General features: G+C 40.1%; 1 protein-coding gene across 6 annotated transcripts in view; it reads left to right on the top strand.

Annotated features, from left to right (window-relative positions):
• The window catches only part of KDM5B (lysine demethylase 5B), an 82,153-nt gene that overhangs the window by 10,998 nt on the left and 52,129 nt on the right, over positions 1–19,026 (top strand). For 5 of the 6 annotated variants that reach the window (XR_005988465.1, XM_041759235.1, XM_041759270.1 and 2 more), the window contains one exon: positions 16,608–16,685. Coding sequence is in view for 3 of the 6 variants with exons in the window: in XM_041759235.1 (XP_041615169.1) it covers positions 16,608–16,685 (78 nt within the window). In the remaining 3 variants the exon portion in view is untranslated. Of the gene's footprint in view, positions 1–14,111; positions 14,193–16,607; positions 16,686–19,026 lie in introns of those variants that run through there. The other variant, XM_041759264.1, reaches the window with a different exon arrangement.

The raw sequence follows: 19,026 nt of genomic DNA, 5'->3' as shown, positions 1-19,026 counted from the left end.
TGTGCTCTCTCTCTCTCTCTGTCAAGAAGAAACAAACAAACAAACAAACAAACAAAAACAACAAAAAACAAAAAAACAAAACCATTTTTCATTTTGTCTATCTCTAAAATTTATGAAATTTTAAGTAAATCCTATGTCCTCATTTTGTTAGTTTATTAATATGTATGAGCTTTGCATTTCATGTATTATTGGTTGCTTGACTCATTTATATGGAAACTCCTAGGGACCACCTAGGTTCAACTGGAAGAGTATTTAGGACTTAGGCCCCCTGAATATAGCCCTCCTGCCCATGAAAATCATCCTGGACTCCACCCCAGAATTGAATTAGAGTCATGGGATGCCCATATGTTTGAATTTTAAGAAGTTCCTCTGGTCATTTTAAAACCCAACTGGATTTAAAAAACTACTGGTTTAGGGATCCCTGGGTGGCCCAGCGGTTTAGTGCCTGCCTTCGGCCCAGGGAATGATCCTGGAGTCCTGGGATCGAGTCCCGCATCAGGCTCCCTGCATGGAGCCTGCTTCTCCCTCTACCTGTGTCTCTGCCTGCCTCTCTCTGTGTATCTCATGAATAAATAAATAAAATCTTTAAAAAACAAAACAAAAAAACTACTGGTTTAGATAGATCCCTGATGCGGTTTACGCAGTTGTTAATATAAGGAATTCTCTGTCTGTTGACTTTGAATTAGTAGAATTTCTCAGTTCTACTACCAGAAACTAGGGAATTCTTTTTGTCAGCTTTGGTGAATGAAGAAACGAATTGGGTTCCTTGGGTTTGGTTGTGGGTTGAGTTCAATACATTTAAAGATTTTTATTTACTCATTTTTAGAAAGAAGAGCATGAGTTGAGGGGTGGGGCAGGCAGGGAGGGAGAAGGACAAGCTGATTCCATACTGAGCTTGGAGCCCTACCCAGGGCTTGATCCCATGATCCTGAGATCATGACGAGCCTAAACCAAGAGCCGGACACTTCACCAACTGAGCCACCCAGGCACCCTAGTTCAGCACATTTATTGATGTATCAATAAGGGCTGGGCATTGTATTAAGAGTTTTAGAAATGAATTACATAGCTTTGACTTAAAGGAACTCACTGTCTATTGGTGAGAGAGATCTACAGCTAGATTACATGGTGTGATGCGTGTTGGTAATGGATATTGTGTTCAATTTTTTTTAAACAATTTTATTTATTCATGAGAGACAGAGAGAGAGGCAGAGACACAGGCAGAGGGAGAAGCAGGCTCCATGTAGGGAGCCCGACATGGGACTCGATCCCTGGTCTCCAGGATCAGACCCAGGATCAGACCCTGGACTGAAGGCGGTGTCAAACCACTGAGCCACCCGGGTTGCCCAAATAAAATCTTAAAAATAAATAAATAAATAAACCCTGGAAAAGTAGATAGTAGAAAAGTTTTTATAGTTTTAAAGTATAAAGTTTTTATGGCCTTTTGATACCAGGTAGCCATTCAAATGAGGACCACTTTTATTAGGTTGCAATTTCTGCATATTTTAGGCTAAAGTGGATTATCTTTTAAATCAAATTATTATTAAATGTGGCAATAAGTGTGAAATAAATAAGGCAGTTAATAGTGGTATCTCTACAGTAATAACATAGCATGGTTTGAGATCTATCCTAGGATAAATTTAAGACCTTTGGAGATAAGATCTATTTATGTACCATTGTAAGTTGAGAATGGCTGTTAGTGCACCCTTTTCTCTTTCAAGGAGGTCTATTAACCTTCAGACATGGTCAGAATTATAGTGGGTTGAGTAGAATTGCATGTTGCCCTTATGTGAATATTAAATGATCTAGCAGGGGGATGAATGGAGCAGCTTCCTAACAATTTCTGTTCAAGCCCAGGGTTCAGTCTTTTACTTCATTTTTTTTTTTAATTTTTATTTATTTATGATAGTTACAAAGAGAGAGAGAGAGAGGCAGAGACATAGGCAGAGGGAGAAGCAGGCTCCATGCACTGGGAGCCCGATGTGGGATTCGATCCCGGTGTCCAGGATCGCGCCCTGGGCAAAAGGCAGGCGCCAAACCGCTGCGCCACCCAGGGATCCCCATCTTCTACTTCAAATATGGCTGTTAGGAATTGTATAGGCTCTAAAATTATTTCCACTTTTAACATTAGACTTGCAGTTAATTGCAGCAAGGCTAAATAGCTGTTAAATGTTTGTATCCAGGAAATGAATGGCTTACTATTTATTTATTTTTAAGACTTTATTTGGGGCAGCCCTCATGGCCCAGCGGTTTGGCACTGCCTTTAGCCCAGGGCATGACCCTGGAGGCCCAGGATCGAGCCCCACGTCGGGTCTCCCTGCATGGAGCCTGCTTCTCCCTCTGCCTGTGTCTCTGCCTCTCTCTCTCTCTCTCTCTCTCTGTGCCTCTCATGAATGAATAAATTAAAAAGAAATCTTAAAAAAGACTTTATTTGACAGCACGTGCGCACAAGCAGAGGGAGAGGGAGAAGCAGGCTCCCCTCAGCGCAGGGAGCCTGACGTGGGGCTCCAACCCTGGACCCTGGGATCATGATCTGAGCCAGAGGCAGATGCTTAATGGACTGAACCACCCAGGTGCCCTGCCCCCACCCCGCCCTTTTTTAGTACAATTGCCAAATGTGTCTTTAAATGGAACATCAAGCAAAACAAAGATTTTGTAGTCTTTCAATATCTTCTCAGAGACTCAGTCTGATTTTAGTGTCACTACTGTCCCTTTCGTCACCGTGATTTTGAATCTTGGAGTGTCCAGTTTGTAAAGTATTAAAGCTGTAGAACATGTGTTGACGGATTCATTGAGGCCTTAATGTTAGCATGTGAGCTGTTTACCTTTCCCTGCCCTTGGTTCCCAGGTGGGTTTGGGTGTTGCTGAGGAGAAGGTTGTAGGGGTAGAGTCCAACTTTTTTCCTCAACCCCTTCCCCTGAACAATCATTTCTGGAACTTTTCTCTGAAGTATGCCAGTTATCTTTTCTTAACCTCGGTAGCCTCGATTCTGTCTTGGTAGCCTCAATTTTCTGTCTTTTCCACACTGGGATTGTGCTTATGAAAGAAAACAGTAAAAACTACTTATTAAATTTCCTTGGGGAAGAAACTGTGGTAGTGTAACCACTTGATGGTAACATGGCTTGGGATAGGCATATAGAAGTAATATTTGCCCCGAGTATAATTGCTGTGGGGAGAAGAATCTGAAATTCTGGTTCCGTTCAGTGACTTTTGTGTCATGAGATGTCTGTGAATGATCTGAAAGAACGCTTTTCTCTTAAATTTTCATGATGGACCTCTCAGCCCGTTTGAGTGGAAGATGATTTGTATTAGTAGGGATTTACCTTATTGTCTTTCTGGGTAATTGTTAAAAGGATGCTTCCATATAGAGGCATATAGGTAAGACTTTGGGGAATATTCATAAAAGTTTGTATGAATCACTTTAGTAGGTAACTTTATTAGACATCTATTAGGGACATTTTGAAAGAGTAAGGTCTTCATGTGATCTTGTTATTCCGTTACTCATATTGTTTATAAACAAAACGGTGCTTAGCTTGTTCCTATAAAGTGGCCTGGAAAGGAAAACACATCTTTTTGAAGTTTTGGGAGGACCATTTTCCATGGTGTCTTCACACGGTTTTGACAATAATAAATTTAAGTCATTTAGAGGTCCTGCAAATACAGGTTGTTATTGCCAAGTTTTTTTTTTTTTTTAAGATTTTTTTATTTATTCATTCATAGAGACACACACAGAGAGAGAGAGAGAGAGGTAGAGACACGGGCAGAGGGAGAAGCAGGCTCCATGCAGGGAGCCCGACCTGGGACTCGATCCAGGGTCTCCAGAATCACGCCCTGGGCTGCAGGAGGCGCTAAACCACTGTGCCACTGGGGCTGCCCTCCAAGTTTTATGAAAAGTGATGAAAGAGGACCTCACTGGGACTGATGCTTAAAACATGGAATGTTCCTCTTTTGCCAGTGTGTTTTCATTTACTAATAGATACTCCTCCATATTTTTTTAAATTTTTTTATTTATTTATGATAGTCACACAGAGAGAAGGAGAGAGGCAGAGACACAGGCAGAGGGAGAAGCAGGCTCCATGCACCGGGAGCCCGACGTGGGATTCGATCCCGGGACTCCAGGATTACGCCCTGGGCCAAAGGCAGGCGCCAAACCGCTGCGCCACCCAGGGATCCCGATACTCCTCCATATTAATATTCTTTTAAATAAGGTGTCTGTGTAACTGAAAACTAATGGCTTTTACCAGGCCCTGCCAATTTATAGGAGTTACAGTTTTAACAAAGGTCCTTAATATCTTAGTATGACTGTTGTTGTTGTTTAAATTTATTCACTTGAGAGAGTGGGCAATAGAGAGCATGAGACCTGTGGGGGGAGGGAGAAGCAGATTTCCCTTCTGAGCAGGGAGCCCAATGCTGGGCTTGATCCGAGGACCCTGGGATCATGACCCAAGCTGAAGGCAGATGCGAAACTGGCTGTGCCATCTGGGTGCCCCTTTAAGTACAACTGTTAAATGTCCCTGTATGTTTGCAAATGATTATGGTGGCATTTTCAGGATCTTTTTGGTGGTAGGGCTTTTAGGGAAGACTGGATTGACATTGATAATGTCTTTTCCAAAAATGTTGGCATTACACAAATAGGTTAAGAAATCCTTGCTAACAAATAGAGAAAACAGTGGAGGAGCTGCTTTTTAAAAAATTTTTAAAAAGATTTTATTTATTTATTCATGAGAGAGAGAGAGAGAGAGAGAGAGAGAGAGAGAGAGAGAGAGAGAGAGGGAGAAGCAGGCTCCATGCAGGGAGGCCGATGTGGGACTTGATCTCAGGACCCAGGGTCATGCCCTGGGCTGGAAGCAGCGCTCAACCGCTGAGCCACCCAGGCGTCCCGAGGGACTGCTTTTAAAATCTGGATGGATAGAGTTTCTTGGGGGGACAGATTGGGAATTCTGTAGGAATTAGGATTATTAAGGCAGTTGTTTCCAGGGTTTGGGTTGAGGACTGACTCTTGAAGTGTTCAAGATCCTTTTAGCAGGTCTAAGGGAACTTGCTGTTTTCAATTAAGCATCTGTAACCAGATTTTCTTTATATATATATATTTAAGTTTGTTTATTTATTTATGAGAAAGAGAGAGAGAGAGGCAGAGACACAGGCAGAGGGAGAAGCAGGCTCCATGCAGGGAGCCCAATGTGGGACTCGATCCTGGGTCTCCAGGATCGAGCCCTGGGCTGAAGGCAGGCACTAAACCGCTGAGCCACCCAGACTGCCCCTATTTTATCTTATTTTTAAGATTTTATTTATTCACGAGGGACAGAGAGGGGCAGAGACACAGGCAGAGGGAGATGCAGACCCTCCACCCCCACCCCCCTGCAAGGAACCCGATGTGGGACTCAATCCTGGACTCCAGGATCACACCCTGAGCCGAAGGCAGACACTCAACCACTGAGCCTTCCAGGCGTCTCATGATATATTTTAACTAAAACCAGATGCTACAGGTGATTGACAGACTATAGAAGAAGATAGGAAAATCCAGCTTATTTCTATTTGGCCAAATCATTAAAGAGATTTGCAAAATATATGCAACATAAAACAATGTTACTTTAAGTTTTTATTTATTTAAGTAATCTCTACACCCAATGTTGGGCTTGAACTCTTGACCCCAATATAGAGTTGCATGCTCTTCCAACTGAGCCAGCTAAGTGTCCCTAAAATATTTTAAATATCTGTTGTGATCAAAGTGAATAGATAAAAACCATATAGACTATAAAGCTCTTTTGAGGTCCTCAGTTTTTAAGAGTTTTTAGAGCGATCCTAAGGCCAAAAAATTGAAGTTGTAGTCAGTAAGAAGAGAAACTTAGTTCTGCGAAGGCCTAACCCATTTGAAATCAATCGGGGTGGGGGATGGGGGGCGGTGCCTGGGTGGCTCAGTAGATGAAGTGTCTGCCTTCAGCTCAGGTGGGCTCAGGTCATGATGATCCAGGGTCCTGGGATACAGCCCCGCAGCAGGCTCCCTTCTCAGTGGGGAGCTTGCTTCTCTCTCTTCTGCTCCCCCTGCTTGTACTCGTACTCACTTTCTCTGTCAAATAAAATCTTTAAAAAAAAAAAAATCTAAGATCGATGCATGTGTAAGCGGTATAGTGATTACTGAGGCCATCACAAAACCAGTAGAGGGTTTAGTAAAAACTCCCAATTATCTGTTGCTTCTGGGGAGTGAAATGAAAATTTAAAAGTGTTTCCTAAAGGGAAAACAACAGATTTTCCCATGTAACTAATAAGATCAACTAAAATGTACGAAGTAGGCCTTTTTGGTCTTATTTTGTCATTTTATTAGTTGTATAAAATTTATAATAAACAGATGATTGTGTTTTTGCTTTAACTTTTTTTGCAAGATTTTGAGAGAGAGAGTGTGTGCACACATGGGTGGAGGGGCAAAGGGAGAGGGAGAAGCAGACTAACTCTGAGCAGGGAGTCCCGTGACTCAGGGCTGGATCCCAGGGACTGTGGGATTAACACCTAAGCCGAAGGTAGATGCTTAACTGACGGAGCCACCCAGGTGTCCCTGTTTTTGCTGCTTTTCTTAAAGATTTTATTTTTTAAAGATTTATTTATTCCTGAGAGACACAGAGAGAGAGGCAGAGACACACAGGCAGAGGGAGAAGCAGGCTCACTGAGAGGAGCCCGATGTGGGACTCGATCCCAGGATCACGCCCCAGGCCGAAGGCAGGCACTCAACAACCACTGAGCCACCCAGGCGTCCCTTAAAGATTTTATTTATTTATTAATTTTTAAAAAGATCTTATTTATTTATGAGAGACACAGGCAGAGAGAGAAGCAGCCCTGCAGGGAGCCTGATGTGGGACTCGACCCTGGGTCTCCAGGATCCCACCCTGGGCTGAAGGCGGCGCTAAACCGCTGAGCCACCTGGGCTGAGCAAAGATTTTATTTTTAAGTAATCTCTACATCCAAAGTGGGTCTTGAACTTACAACCCCTAAATTAAGAGTTTCATGGTTTACTGACTAAGCCAGCTAGGCACCCCCATGTGTTTTGATTCTTGAGAGCTGCCTTTGGGGTCAGAAGTTTGGAACATAAAACATAAAAATTGATCAAGTGATTTTTAAAAATCGATTTAATATTTTTAAGAACTGTTATTTTTACAGAAAAGTTGTGAAGAGTTCCCATATATTCCCTCAACCTAGTTTCACCTTTTATTAGCAGCTTATATTATTATAACATATAATTAATGAACTGGTACTGTTATTAATGAAAGTACATTTTATTCATATTTCTTTAGTTTTTAGCTAATATATCTCTTCTGTTGCAGGATCTCATCTAGGATACCACATTACATTTAGCTATCATGTCTCTTTAGGCTTTTTTTTTTAGCTCTTGTACTTTCTCAGACTTTGTTTCTGATGACCTTGACAGTTTTGAGGAGTACTGACTGGGTATTTTATAGGATGTGCCATTATTGGGATTTATCTGTTGTTTTTCTCATGGTGAAACTGCGTATATGGGCAACTGATTTTTTAAAAACTTTTTATTTTTAAGATTTTATTTTTGAGTAATATCTACACCTAAGGTGGGCTTCAATGTATAACCCTGTGATCAAGAGTCACGTGCTCCACTAACTGAGCCAGCCAGGCGCCCCTGATTTTTTTTTTTTTTTAAAGAAGCCAACAAGGGACGCCTGGGTGGCTCAGGGCCTTGATGCCAAGATCTGGGAACCAGTCCCAGTTGGGCTCCCCACAGGGAGCCTGCTTCTCCCTCTGCCTGTGTCTCTGCTTCTCTCTGTGTGTCTCTCATGAATAAATAAATAAAATATTAAAAAAAGAGTGGGGGGGACAACAAGAGGCTCACCTCACCTGATAGATATTTTACCCGTATGTCATTCCAGTTAGGAGCATGACATATTTTTACTAAACTATTCTCTTTGTTTACAAAGTCTTAGCAAGTTCTTCATTGGTAAATTTTACCTGTCAGATCTTTTGACTTTTTATCTTTAGGTTTGTAGAGACATTTAAATTTCCTGACTAGAATTTTTACTTGTTCAGGAACATTTATGAACATCCTCAGTACTGTTCTGTGAAGGTAATTGTAATTTTAAATTCCTCCTTAAAAAGAATTTTTATACTTATATCTGGTTTCTTTTTTTTTTTTTCTTTTTATTTTTTAAATTTTTATTTATTTATGATAGTCACAGAGAGAGAGAGAGAGAGGCAGAGACACAGACAGAGGGAGAAGCAGGCTCCATGCACCGGGAGCCCGACGTGGGATTCGATCCCGGGTCTCCAGGATCGCGCCCTGGGCCAAAGGCAGGCGCCAAACCACTGCGCCACCCAGGGATCCCTTACATCTGGTTTCTATCTGTAGAGCCAGAATAAGCTTCTTCTTTTTTTTTTTTTTTTTTAGATTTATATATTCTAGAGAGAGTTGGAGAGTTGGCACACACAGGGGAAGGGACAGAGAGAGGGAATCTTCAAGCAGACTCCCCAATGAGCCCTGGAGGTCGCTTAACTGACTGCACCACTCAGGTGCCCCTAAGCTGTCATTCTTAAGAGTTTTAAGCTGCTGTGATCACTATTGTCAGGTTGATTTCTTTCTTCTGTAACTGCAGTATGTAAAATATGACCATTGAATGTGGCTAAGACAAACTTCCTAGAAGGTATGGGTCATTTTTTAAAAAAATTTTAAAAGATTTATGTATCTATTTGAGAGAGCAGGGCAGAGGGATAGAAAGAGGCTCTCAAGCAGACTCCCCACTGAGTGTGGAGCCCACCTTGGGGCTTGATCCCATGACTCTGAGATCATGACCTGAGCTGAAATCGAGTTGGAGACTTTAACCGACTGAGCTGCCCAGGCACCCCAAGGTATGGATGTTTTGTTGTTGTTCTAAGGAGGCTCCATGCCCAATGTGGAAACCATTGGGGGACTTGAAATCATGACCTGAGATCAAGACTTGAGCTGAGATCAAACCAGAAGCTTAACTAACTGAGCCACCAAGGATGTTTTATTTATGATGAGTATCATTGGAAAGTAAAGGAAATAACCTAAATGTCTGATAATAAATTTTAAAAAGTATCACTGCAATGAAATCTTAAGGGTTCACAGTATAAGTAAAAATAAGGTGTGAGAAGTATAAGGAAATACATATATATATAAATTATTATTAAAATATTTGGAAAATTATGAAGATAGAATTTTAGAAAATACTGGAAATGTGTACCAAAATGTAGTGGGTTCTCTCTGAGATGGCTACATTTTTCTTCTTTATGTGTGTTCTCTGATAGTTTAGTAAGGAGCGTTACTTTTGTATTAGGGAAAGTTATTTTAAACCTGTTGCTTAACTTTTGCCCTAATAAGAGAATATGCAGTTAGGATGTTCTATATAGTGGCCATATAGGAGATAGCTTGGTTAATATAAAATGCTAATACTGTGGAACCATACATAGGCTTGCCCACCACAGTGTTAATTTTTACAGTATAGAAATTGAATTCTACTGCCACTCTAGCAGCTCCTCTCAGCAGATTGTTAAGTACTTCTACCCTTGAATTACATATTAGAAACCATTTTAGAAAGAGCTCTGTAAGCATGGAAACCCGACAGTATAAGAAGCAAGTTTTTGTAGGGGCACCTGGGTGGCTCAGTCAGTGAAACGTCTGCCTTTGGTTTGGGTCCTGGGTTTGAGCCCCTTCTTGGGCCCTCTGCTCAGTTAGGAGTCTGCTTCTCCCTCTCCCTCTGCTCCTCCCCGCCCCCTGCTTCTGTGCTCGCTCTCTCTCTCAAAGAAATGAAATCTTAAAAAAAAAAAAAAAAAAAAAAAAAAACAGCAAGGTTGTATGTATATTAATAAATCTGAAAAAATACAGCAAAAAATAAGATTAATGGGCCTTGGATATTATATATCAATTTATGAATGCCATTTTATACAATTTTATAATGAAGATTAGAGAATTGAAACCAGGGATCCCTGGGTGGCGCAGCGGTTTGGCGCCTGCCTTTGGCCCAGGGCGCGATCCTGGAGACCCGGGATCGAATCCCACGTCAGGCTCCCGGTGCATGGAGCCTGCTTCTCCCTCTGCCTGTGTCTCTGCCTCTCTCTCTCTCTCTCTCTCTCTCTGTGACTATCATAAATAAATGAAAAATTAAAAAAAAAAAAAAAAAGAGAATTGAAACCATTGTATTAAACATAACCAATCATAAAACAAGGTTGCATTAGGCTTCCTGGGAACTAAAACTTTGCAACATAAACCTTTCCCGATAACTAATATTTTTGACCATTTACTTTGTAAATGCCAGGACCTGTCTGAAGACTTTAACATGTATTTTTTTTTTCCTTAAGGTTACAGACCCTTTACCCCTTTGAAATCCTGGTGAAACCTATGGACTGTTCCCCAAATATCCTCATACACCCACTTCTATACAGTTTAAGAACCTCTGATTTAAGGAATGAAAGTATGATTCTAAAGTCTAAGAAGAAAATCCTCAGTGGTTTTTTTTGTTTTTCTTAAACTAGTGGCTCATTAAGGATGGGAGATCTTAAATAGACTTTGGGCAAATGAGTGGCTAATCAAAGATACCCAAGAGAGAAGTTAACATTATCTAACTTATTTTTGTTTGGAAGACACTGAAGTCCTTTGTATTCTGGAACTTCCCTGGTAGACATCCGTCAGTGAGTGGTCATTGGATTCCACTGAGAGACTCTGCTTGTCTTAATTTATAGAAGGGGAGTTATAATGATTATGGTGTGCCTAGTTCTGCCTCTTAGGTTTAGTAGGTGTCTTAAGGACGTCATACAGACATAAAAACCATTAACTTGATGAAAGAGTAGTCTTTTATATTGTACTTCACGTGTGTATTAGTCAAATCTTTATTAAGGTTGAGGGGCGCTTGGGTGGCTCAGCTGGTTACACGTCTGACTCTGGATTTCTGCTTGGGTCATGGATCTCCGAGTCATTGGATTGAGTCTGGTGTGTGTCAGGCTCTGTGCTGCATGTGGAGCCTGCTTGGGATTCTCTGTCTCCCTCCTCCTGCCCTGCTTCCACCCCTCCCCCCCCAATAAATAAGTCATTAAAAAAACTTTATTCAGGGCAGCCTTCAGCCCAGGGCCTGATCCTGGAGGCCTGGGATCGAGTCCCACCTCAGGCTCCTGGGGCCTCCTTCTCCCTCTGCCTGTGTCTCTGCCTCTCTGTCTCTCATGAATAAATAAATACAGTCTTAAAAAAAAACTTTATTCAGGTCAATAAGTCTTGGCATGCTCAACTGAAAATTTTTCTGACTTGCCTTAAAACACTAAGATAAATGCTTTGTTTAGTTCCTTAAAATTTTGCCACTATAGTTTTGTATTAACGTGTTGATAACCTAGAAACTGTTAAGACGCTGGATTAAAACACAGAGTTTAGCTCTGCTGCATTGGATTAAAGGTCCTTTGAGTGCATTTATTCTATGATGATTGGCTTTAATAGATCATGCAATTAAAAAAATACATTGGTCCTTAGTTAATGTTATTCTTTATAGACTAACCAGAATGAGCTTTTGACATTGATTTTTAAAAATTAGTTTTGTCTGCTGGAGTCAGAGAATCCATTTTTGGAGTAGCCTTTATGAGAATGTACATTCTCATTTTCTGATTACTAGATCTCAAAATGGTGATAGCTTCCCTGTAATAGACTAAGACAATATTCTGATATGTGGATACTCATTGTGGATCATTTACAGAGTGAATTTTCATGGAGTTTTTGAAAAATCCTTAGCATCTTATGAAAGTTATTCTCCCACAGGTCAATTTTGTCACCCACTTCTCTCAGTTAAATGTGCTGTAAGTTGTTCAGTGCTGGGACTAACGAAAATGTTTGGTTGATGTTTCCGAGGTCTCTGAGGATTTTTGAAGCTTCAACTTCCTACTTAATTGCCTTCTCAAGGAATATATTTTTTAGTGCTTAGGAAAATAATTGAACTTTTAAATAATAGTTAAATAATAATAAATAATAAGCCTTTAAAAATGAAGGCTTAAAGTAAAAGCCATTTTAAAGTTTTAAAAGTGAGTGGATCAGGGGATCCCTGGGTGGCGCAGCGGTTTGGCGCCTGCCTTTGGCTCAGGGCACGATCCTGGAGACCTGGGATCGAATCCCACGTCGGGCTCCCGGTGCATGGAGCCTGCTTCTCCCTCTGCCTGTGTCTCCGCCTCTGTCTCTTTCTCTCTCTCTCTCTCTCTCTCTCTCTGTGTGACTATCGTAAATAAAAAAAAAAAAAAAATTAAAATAAAAGTGAGTGGATCTTAGCGGGGAATTTATGCCTTGTAATCTATGAACTCTAACAACACCTATTTAGTATGGAAATGCTGTTTTATATTAGAAAAATGATTTATGAACCGTTTTATTGTTAGAAGTTAAAAGTTTTGGTTAGATTATATGATATCCCCTTTAGATACTTAAGTGTCAAACCCGGAATTATCACACTGTTATTTAATAGTCTCTTCCCTTCTTTAATAGCTTCTCCACCTCCCCCCACCCTGCCCCCAGTGTAAAAGTTACATTGCATCAAGGCCAGACTCAGCCAAGGATATCTTAATCCTAATATTTCAGTGAGCATTGCAAATAATATGTAATTCTTTTATTAGAGTAAAGCTTTGCAGCTGATAATGAAAGTCTTGAAACTAAATGACATTTATCCCATTTTCCCTCATTCTTTGTAACCAGAAGAGGTGACAGTTTTCAGCAATCTGTATTCAACGAAGGAGTGGTCTCCTCTGCAAAATTTTTAGTTTTTAACATATTATGCCCACTGTGTGAACTTCCTTAGTGATAGATTTGTGCTGTTTTTCTCTTGGTGCTTTGTTTTTGGGATTAATTTTATTTGAAAAAGCTTCAGTATAAAATAAGCATATGTTCTATGATACGTATACACACGTACATACAAAGACACACAGTTCACTGTAATATATAACTTTTAACGTATACATAAGGTGAAATTAATTCCTTGGGGGCTCAGTGGTTGAGCGTCTGCTTTGGCTCAGGGTGATCCCAGGGTCCCAGGATCGAGTCCTGCATCAGGCTCCCTGCGTGGAGCCTGCTTCTTCCTCCACCTGTGTCTCTGCCTCTGTGTGTGTCTCAAGAATAAATAAATAAAATCTTAAAAAAAAAGAAATTAATTTCTCTATCATTGTGTTTTGGGATTAGAAGGCCTATTTAGAAAAGAAAAAGGCCTATTTGATTAATCAGGGAATGCCATATATTAACCATAAGTCTTAGTTTATAAAATTCTCAGGCCATGTGGACAGTATGTTAATCATTTACTTGTATCTTCTTACGTAGTATCTTTGAGATGTTTTTGGTCTAACCTTCAACCCAGATCAATTCATTTCAGAAAGCTTACAGCTTTTATAAACTATTAGAGAGCAAAGCTCTGAGCAATATAAAGTCTTCCTATTTAGCCTGTGATAGTGTTGAGCAATGTGATTTTCTTCTACTACATTGTGTTCTGTATAATTAAAACACATTGCTTTCCTTATCTTTAGTTATCAAACTAAACAAAAGCAAATTACTTTCATTTTTCTGATCGAGGGTGGAGTAGATAGTATTTTTAAGTTGATGAACTAAGTATAATATTTCTTTTTTCTTTTTTTTATTGATTTATGATAGTCACACAGAGAGAGAGAGAGAGAGAGAGGCAGAGACATAGGCAGAGGGAGAAGCAGGCTCCATGCACCGGGAGCCCGATGTGGGATTCGATCCTGGGTCTCCAGGATCGCGCCCTGGGCCAAAGTCAGGCGCCAAACTGCTGTGCCACCCAGGGACCCAGTATAATATTTCTTTAACTGACAACTGACATTGAAGCAGGAGCGATAGTCTTTGTGGAAGCAGCAATGTGACAGCATTAAAATACTTGAAGGCCTTATCTGTAATGGCCTTCTTAAACAGGTAGTGCTGCCATTTTTTTCTTTCTTTTTGGTATAATAGTAAATAGCTTCGTACCAATTTGTAATCTGCCTTTTTTTTCCTTTTAAAAATAAATTGTGGTAGATTGTAATCTTTTTAACATAATAGTTTATCAGGCATTGGTGGTGGGCATTTTTACTGAATTCTCCCAATCACTAAAACAAAACCTTGTTTTACCTTCTTCTCCAAGTAAGCTCTACACCCAACGTGAGGCCTGAACTAATGACCCCAAACCTCAAGAATTGCATGCTACATGGACTGAGCCAGCCAGGTGCCCCAGACCTTGTTTTACTTTTAAACTAAAGGCAATCAATAGTAATAAAAAGTCTAATAATACAGATTTGAAATAACAGTAACCTTTTCACCCTTCCTATTGAAAGTCTTTAAAATTTACATGTATGTAATATTGTTGGCGCCATTTTACATGTTTTGGGTTTTTTTACTCATAAAATGTTGGCTATCTTTCTGTGTTTAGAAACTGTAGATCTTTTTTTCTTTATTACAGCTGCAAAGTGTTTTATTTATTGATATGTCAACATTTATTTACCTTACTCTCCATTGATAGATAGTAAGAATTTTTTTCTTTTTAAGATTTTATTTTTTTTAATTAATTTTTTTTTAAATTTATTTATGATAGTCACAGAGAGAGAGAGAGAGAGGCAGAGACATAGGCAGAGGGAGAAGCAGGCTCCATGCACCGGGAGCCTGACGTGGGATTCGATCCCGGGTCTCCAGGATCGCACCCTGGGCCAAAGGCAGGCGCCAAACCGCTGCACCACCCAGGGATCCCAAGATTTTATTTTTTTTAAAGTAACCTCTACATCCAGTGTGGGGCTCAAACTTAAATCCCGACATCAAGAGCTTCATGTTCCACCCCCCTGAGTCAGCCAGGTGCCCCAATATTAAGGTTTTAGGTTAAAACAACTCTGCAGTGAATTTTCTTTTGTGTCTCTGTATCTTGGTGTTGTGAGTGGTGACAAATATTTGTAAATTCTCACCCAGGGATCTCCAGAGTCAGTAGGCCTTTAAAAATGTGATGCTTTCTAACCCACCTCTGAAAACAGCCTACTAATCATCAGGGTCCTCACATACTCCTAATGCTAATGGTGTATATAGTTTAAATCTTTGCGAAACTGGTAGGGAAAAACAAGGGGATCTTGTGTATTTCTTGAATTTTAAGTGAACTTGGACACCAGTCTTTTTACAGCTGGCCATTTTTTCTTGCTAACTACTACACAATCTGCCCATTTTTCTGTGTTTTCTTATTGGTAGGAGTTCTTTGTAAACCTAGAAATTTAAAATGCTGTATAATATTGAGTGTTATAATACCAATAATATCTTTCTAACATAATATTGCAATACTTTTTAAAAGTTATTCCTTTATTCTCCCATTGTGGACACTTAAGTTGTTTGCAGTTTTCTCTACTCACAGGTGGCATATATACTTTCCTTGTCTGATTATTTCCTCATGATAGTTTTAAGAATCTAGATATGTTTAGGATGATTCTTTAAAAAATTTTTTTTTATTTAAAATTTGTTATTTATTCATGACAGAGAGAGAGAGAGAGAGAGAGAGAGAGAGGCAGAGACACAGGCAGAGACACAGGCAGAGGGAGAAGCAGGCTCCATGCAGGAGCCCGATGTGGGACTCGATCCCAGGACCTCAGGGTCACGTCCTGGGCCAAAGGCAGACAGACACTCGACTGCTGAGCCACCCAGGCGTCCCTAAAAAAGTTTTTTTTAAAGATTTTATTTAGTCATGAGAGAGAGAGAGAGAGAGAGGCAGAGACATAGGCAGAGGGATGTGGGACTTGATCCTGGGATCCCAGGATCATGACTTGGGCCAAAGGCAGATACTCAACCACTGAGCCACCCAGGTGCCCCAGAATGATTCTTTAAAATTAGGTTTTTTTTTTTTTTAAGATTTTATTTATTTATTTATTTATTCATGAGAGACACAAGGAGAGAGAGAGAGAGAGAGAGACAGAGACACAGGCAGAGGGAGAAACAGGCTCCATGCAGGGAGCCCGATGCAGGACTCGATCTCGGGTCTCCAGGATCATGCCCTGGGCCAAAGGTGGCTCTAAACCGCTGAGCCACCCGGGCTGCCCTAAAATTAGTTTTTGAATGGCAGTCTCCACCACCCTGTTCCCCAACTTATCCTCAATTTTATAATAAAAGTTAAGGTAACTAGGAGGTTATATATATACATAAATATAGTTGCTGGATGATTTGACGTTTTAGCTATTTTGTAAAAAGATTACTTCTGTGTATAGAGGAATCAAAATCTCTTTCAAAGTTTGGTTTTTCGGGGCACCTGGGTGGTTCAGTCAGAAGAGTGTGTGACTCTTGATTTTGGGGTCATGGGTTTGAGTCCTACATTGGGTGTAGATACTACTAAAAATAAAAACTTCAAAGTCAGGTAATTTTCAACAGCTTGCAGTTCAGTAACATTCATTTGGAAGGGTTGAAGAGGGGTGTGCACAGGATGCATCATTTATATGGGGAAGGGTAATCGTACATATTCTGCTCTTCTGGTGGAAAAGAGTTTGAGAAACTACTACCCATCTTCCGTTTTATATGACTGGTTAGAGATAATGTGTTTTACTAAGCTGGGGTTTTAACAGAATTTTTATAATTTCAGAATTATAAATTCGTCTAATCAAAGCCTTTGCTTCTCCCCTAGGATTGGCAGCCACCATTTGCATGTGATGTTGACAAACTTCATTTTACCCCTCGTATCCAGAGGCTGAATGAATTGGAGGTAATATCGTAACTGTTGTTCTGGTGGACTGTGTTCTAGAGGGACTTTCTTCAAAGAATCTCTGTCACAAATCTACTGGTTTTAGTGAAGCTAAAATACAGCCAATAATTGATAATCACGGTAAAACAAATTTGCTATGAAAATGACAAAAAGGCCTTTTTGTAGCAAGCCAGATTTCATTGAAAACACTTTTTGTCAATCACTTTTGGCCTCTTAATTCATTTAAATCCTTTTAAATTAGATGACAACCACAAGAATTTAGATTTAAGATTGATTGATTGATTGATTTATGAGAGAGAGACAGACAGACAGAGGTAGAAGCAGGCTCCATGCTGGGAGCCTGATGTGGTTTTGATCCTGGGTCTCCAGGATCATATCCTAGGCTGAAGGCGGCACTAAAGTGCTAAGCCACTGGGGCTGCCCAAGAATTTAGATTTTGAAGGGAATGTACTTTGAGACTATCTAATGGAAAGGAATTTCCAACTCTTAATTTTTTTCCTAATACACATCTTCACTTAGATTTAATAACATAATTTCATTTCTTTTTTTAAAGAGTTTATTTATTTATTAATGAGAGACACACACAGAGAGAGAAGCAGAGACACAGAGGAGAAGCAGGCTCCACTCAGGAAGCCTGATGTGGGACCCGATCCCGGGACCCCAGGATCTCGCCCTGAGCCGAAGGCAGGCACCAAACTGCTGAGCCACCCAGGGATCCCCTAAAATTTAATTTCTTAAGGAGGAGTGAGGAATACTTGGGTATTCTCTAGGGAAGAGATGTTTCTTCAATCTGTTTGCTACTGAAATCCTAAAGTATGGAATGAAGAAGGCTTAAGTATTAATAATCTAGAAGTAGTGTTTACGTTAACATTTTGAAAACCTGATTTTCATATTGAATCACGCTTTTCTATAAAAAAAAAACATTTTTAACTTAAATGGAATATACGTTCACTGGCATTCTGTGAACACTGGTGGTAGTAGCATCTAGTATCTATATTTTCAACATGAGCTTAAAAGATAGGAAATGGGTACTAACTTTGAGGTCTTAGTACCTTTGTTCATTTGTACTTAGTACCTTAGTTCCTTTGGGAACATTTGAACATTCATCTCAATTTTGCTCTTGAGCAAGATAAAACTACTAAAACTATCAGACTTTAATTTTCGAGGATAGGAAAGAAAAATGACAGAAAAATTTTCATAACTTACAGACAACAGTAATAATTTGTTAAATGAATACAATTAATTAAGAAAATTTCCCCTGGTTTTCTGTTATCTTGTCAGGACTCATTAAAATTGATATGGAATCTGTTGTAAATCTGATTTTGGATTTGTGTTTGAGAGGGTGCAAAAAAAAAAAAAAAATAGAAAAAGAGAGGGTGCCCTAGTGGCTCAGTTGATTAATCATCTGCCTTCACCTTAGGTCATGATCCCAGGGTCCTGAGATCTAGCCCCACATCAGGTTCCCTGCTCAGCAGGGAGTCTGCTTCTCCCTCTCTCTCTGCCTTTCCCCCTGCTTGTGCTCTCTCTCTCTCTCTGTCAAAATCTTTAGAAAATAAAAAGAAAAGATTTGTGTTTGAGAAAATAAGAAAACTTGTACTTGAAAAGAATAGACCTTTAAAATTACCTCGATTGTAAAAAGACCAAAAGACCATTATTTGCTATATAATTTTAACCAATAACAAAATATAGGAGTCCATAAGTGAAGTGCTTTTCAGAATGCTACTTAAGGGAAGGCTTATTAGGGATCCCTGGGTGGCGCAGCGGTTTGGCGCCTGCCTTTGGCCCAGGGCATGATCCTGGAGACCTGGGATCGAGTCCCACGTCGGGCTCCCGGTGCATGGAGCCTGCTTCTCCTTCTGCCTGTGTCTCTGCCTCTTTCTCTCTCTCTGTGACTATCATAAATGAATTAAAAAAAAAGGGGGGGGAAGGCTTATTAAGTGCTTAACTTTTTGCTTGAGACATAGTAGGGGCTGAATTAAATAATTATTTAACCAGCTTTATTTTGTATATATATTTTTTGGTAGTTTCTGTATAGAATTTGGAAGTGATATTTCATGGGGCGCCTGGGTGCCTCATTCCAGTTAAGCAACATCTGCCTTTGGTTCGGGTCATGGTCCCAGGGTCCTGGGATCCAGCCCCACATGGGGGCTCCCTTTTTAGGAGCCTGCTTCTCCCTCTCCTGCTCCCCCTGCTTGTGCTCTTGCTCTCTCTGTCTCTCAGATAATAGATAAAATCTTTTCAAAAAATAAAGAAGTGCTATTTCACTTAGGTATTCTTTTTTTCTTTTTAAAGATTTATTTTAGAGAGAGAAACAGAGCATATGTGGGAGGGGCAGAGGGGG

The sequence above is a fragment of the Vulpes lagopus genome, chromosome 1, assembly GCF_018345385.1.
Source record: "Vulpes lagopus strain Blue_001 chromosome 1, ASM1834538v1, whole genome shotgun sequence".
Classification (NCBI taxonomy): domain Eukaryota; kingdom Metazoa; phylum Chordata; class Mammalia; order Carnivora; family Canidae; genus Vulpes; species Vulpes lagopus.
This window is presented reverse-complemented; position numbering and strand designations above follow the sequence as displayed.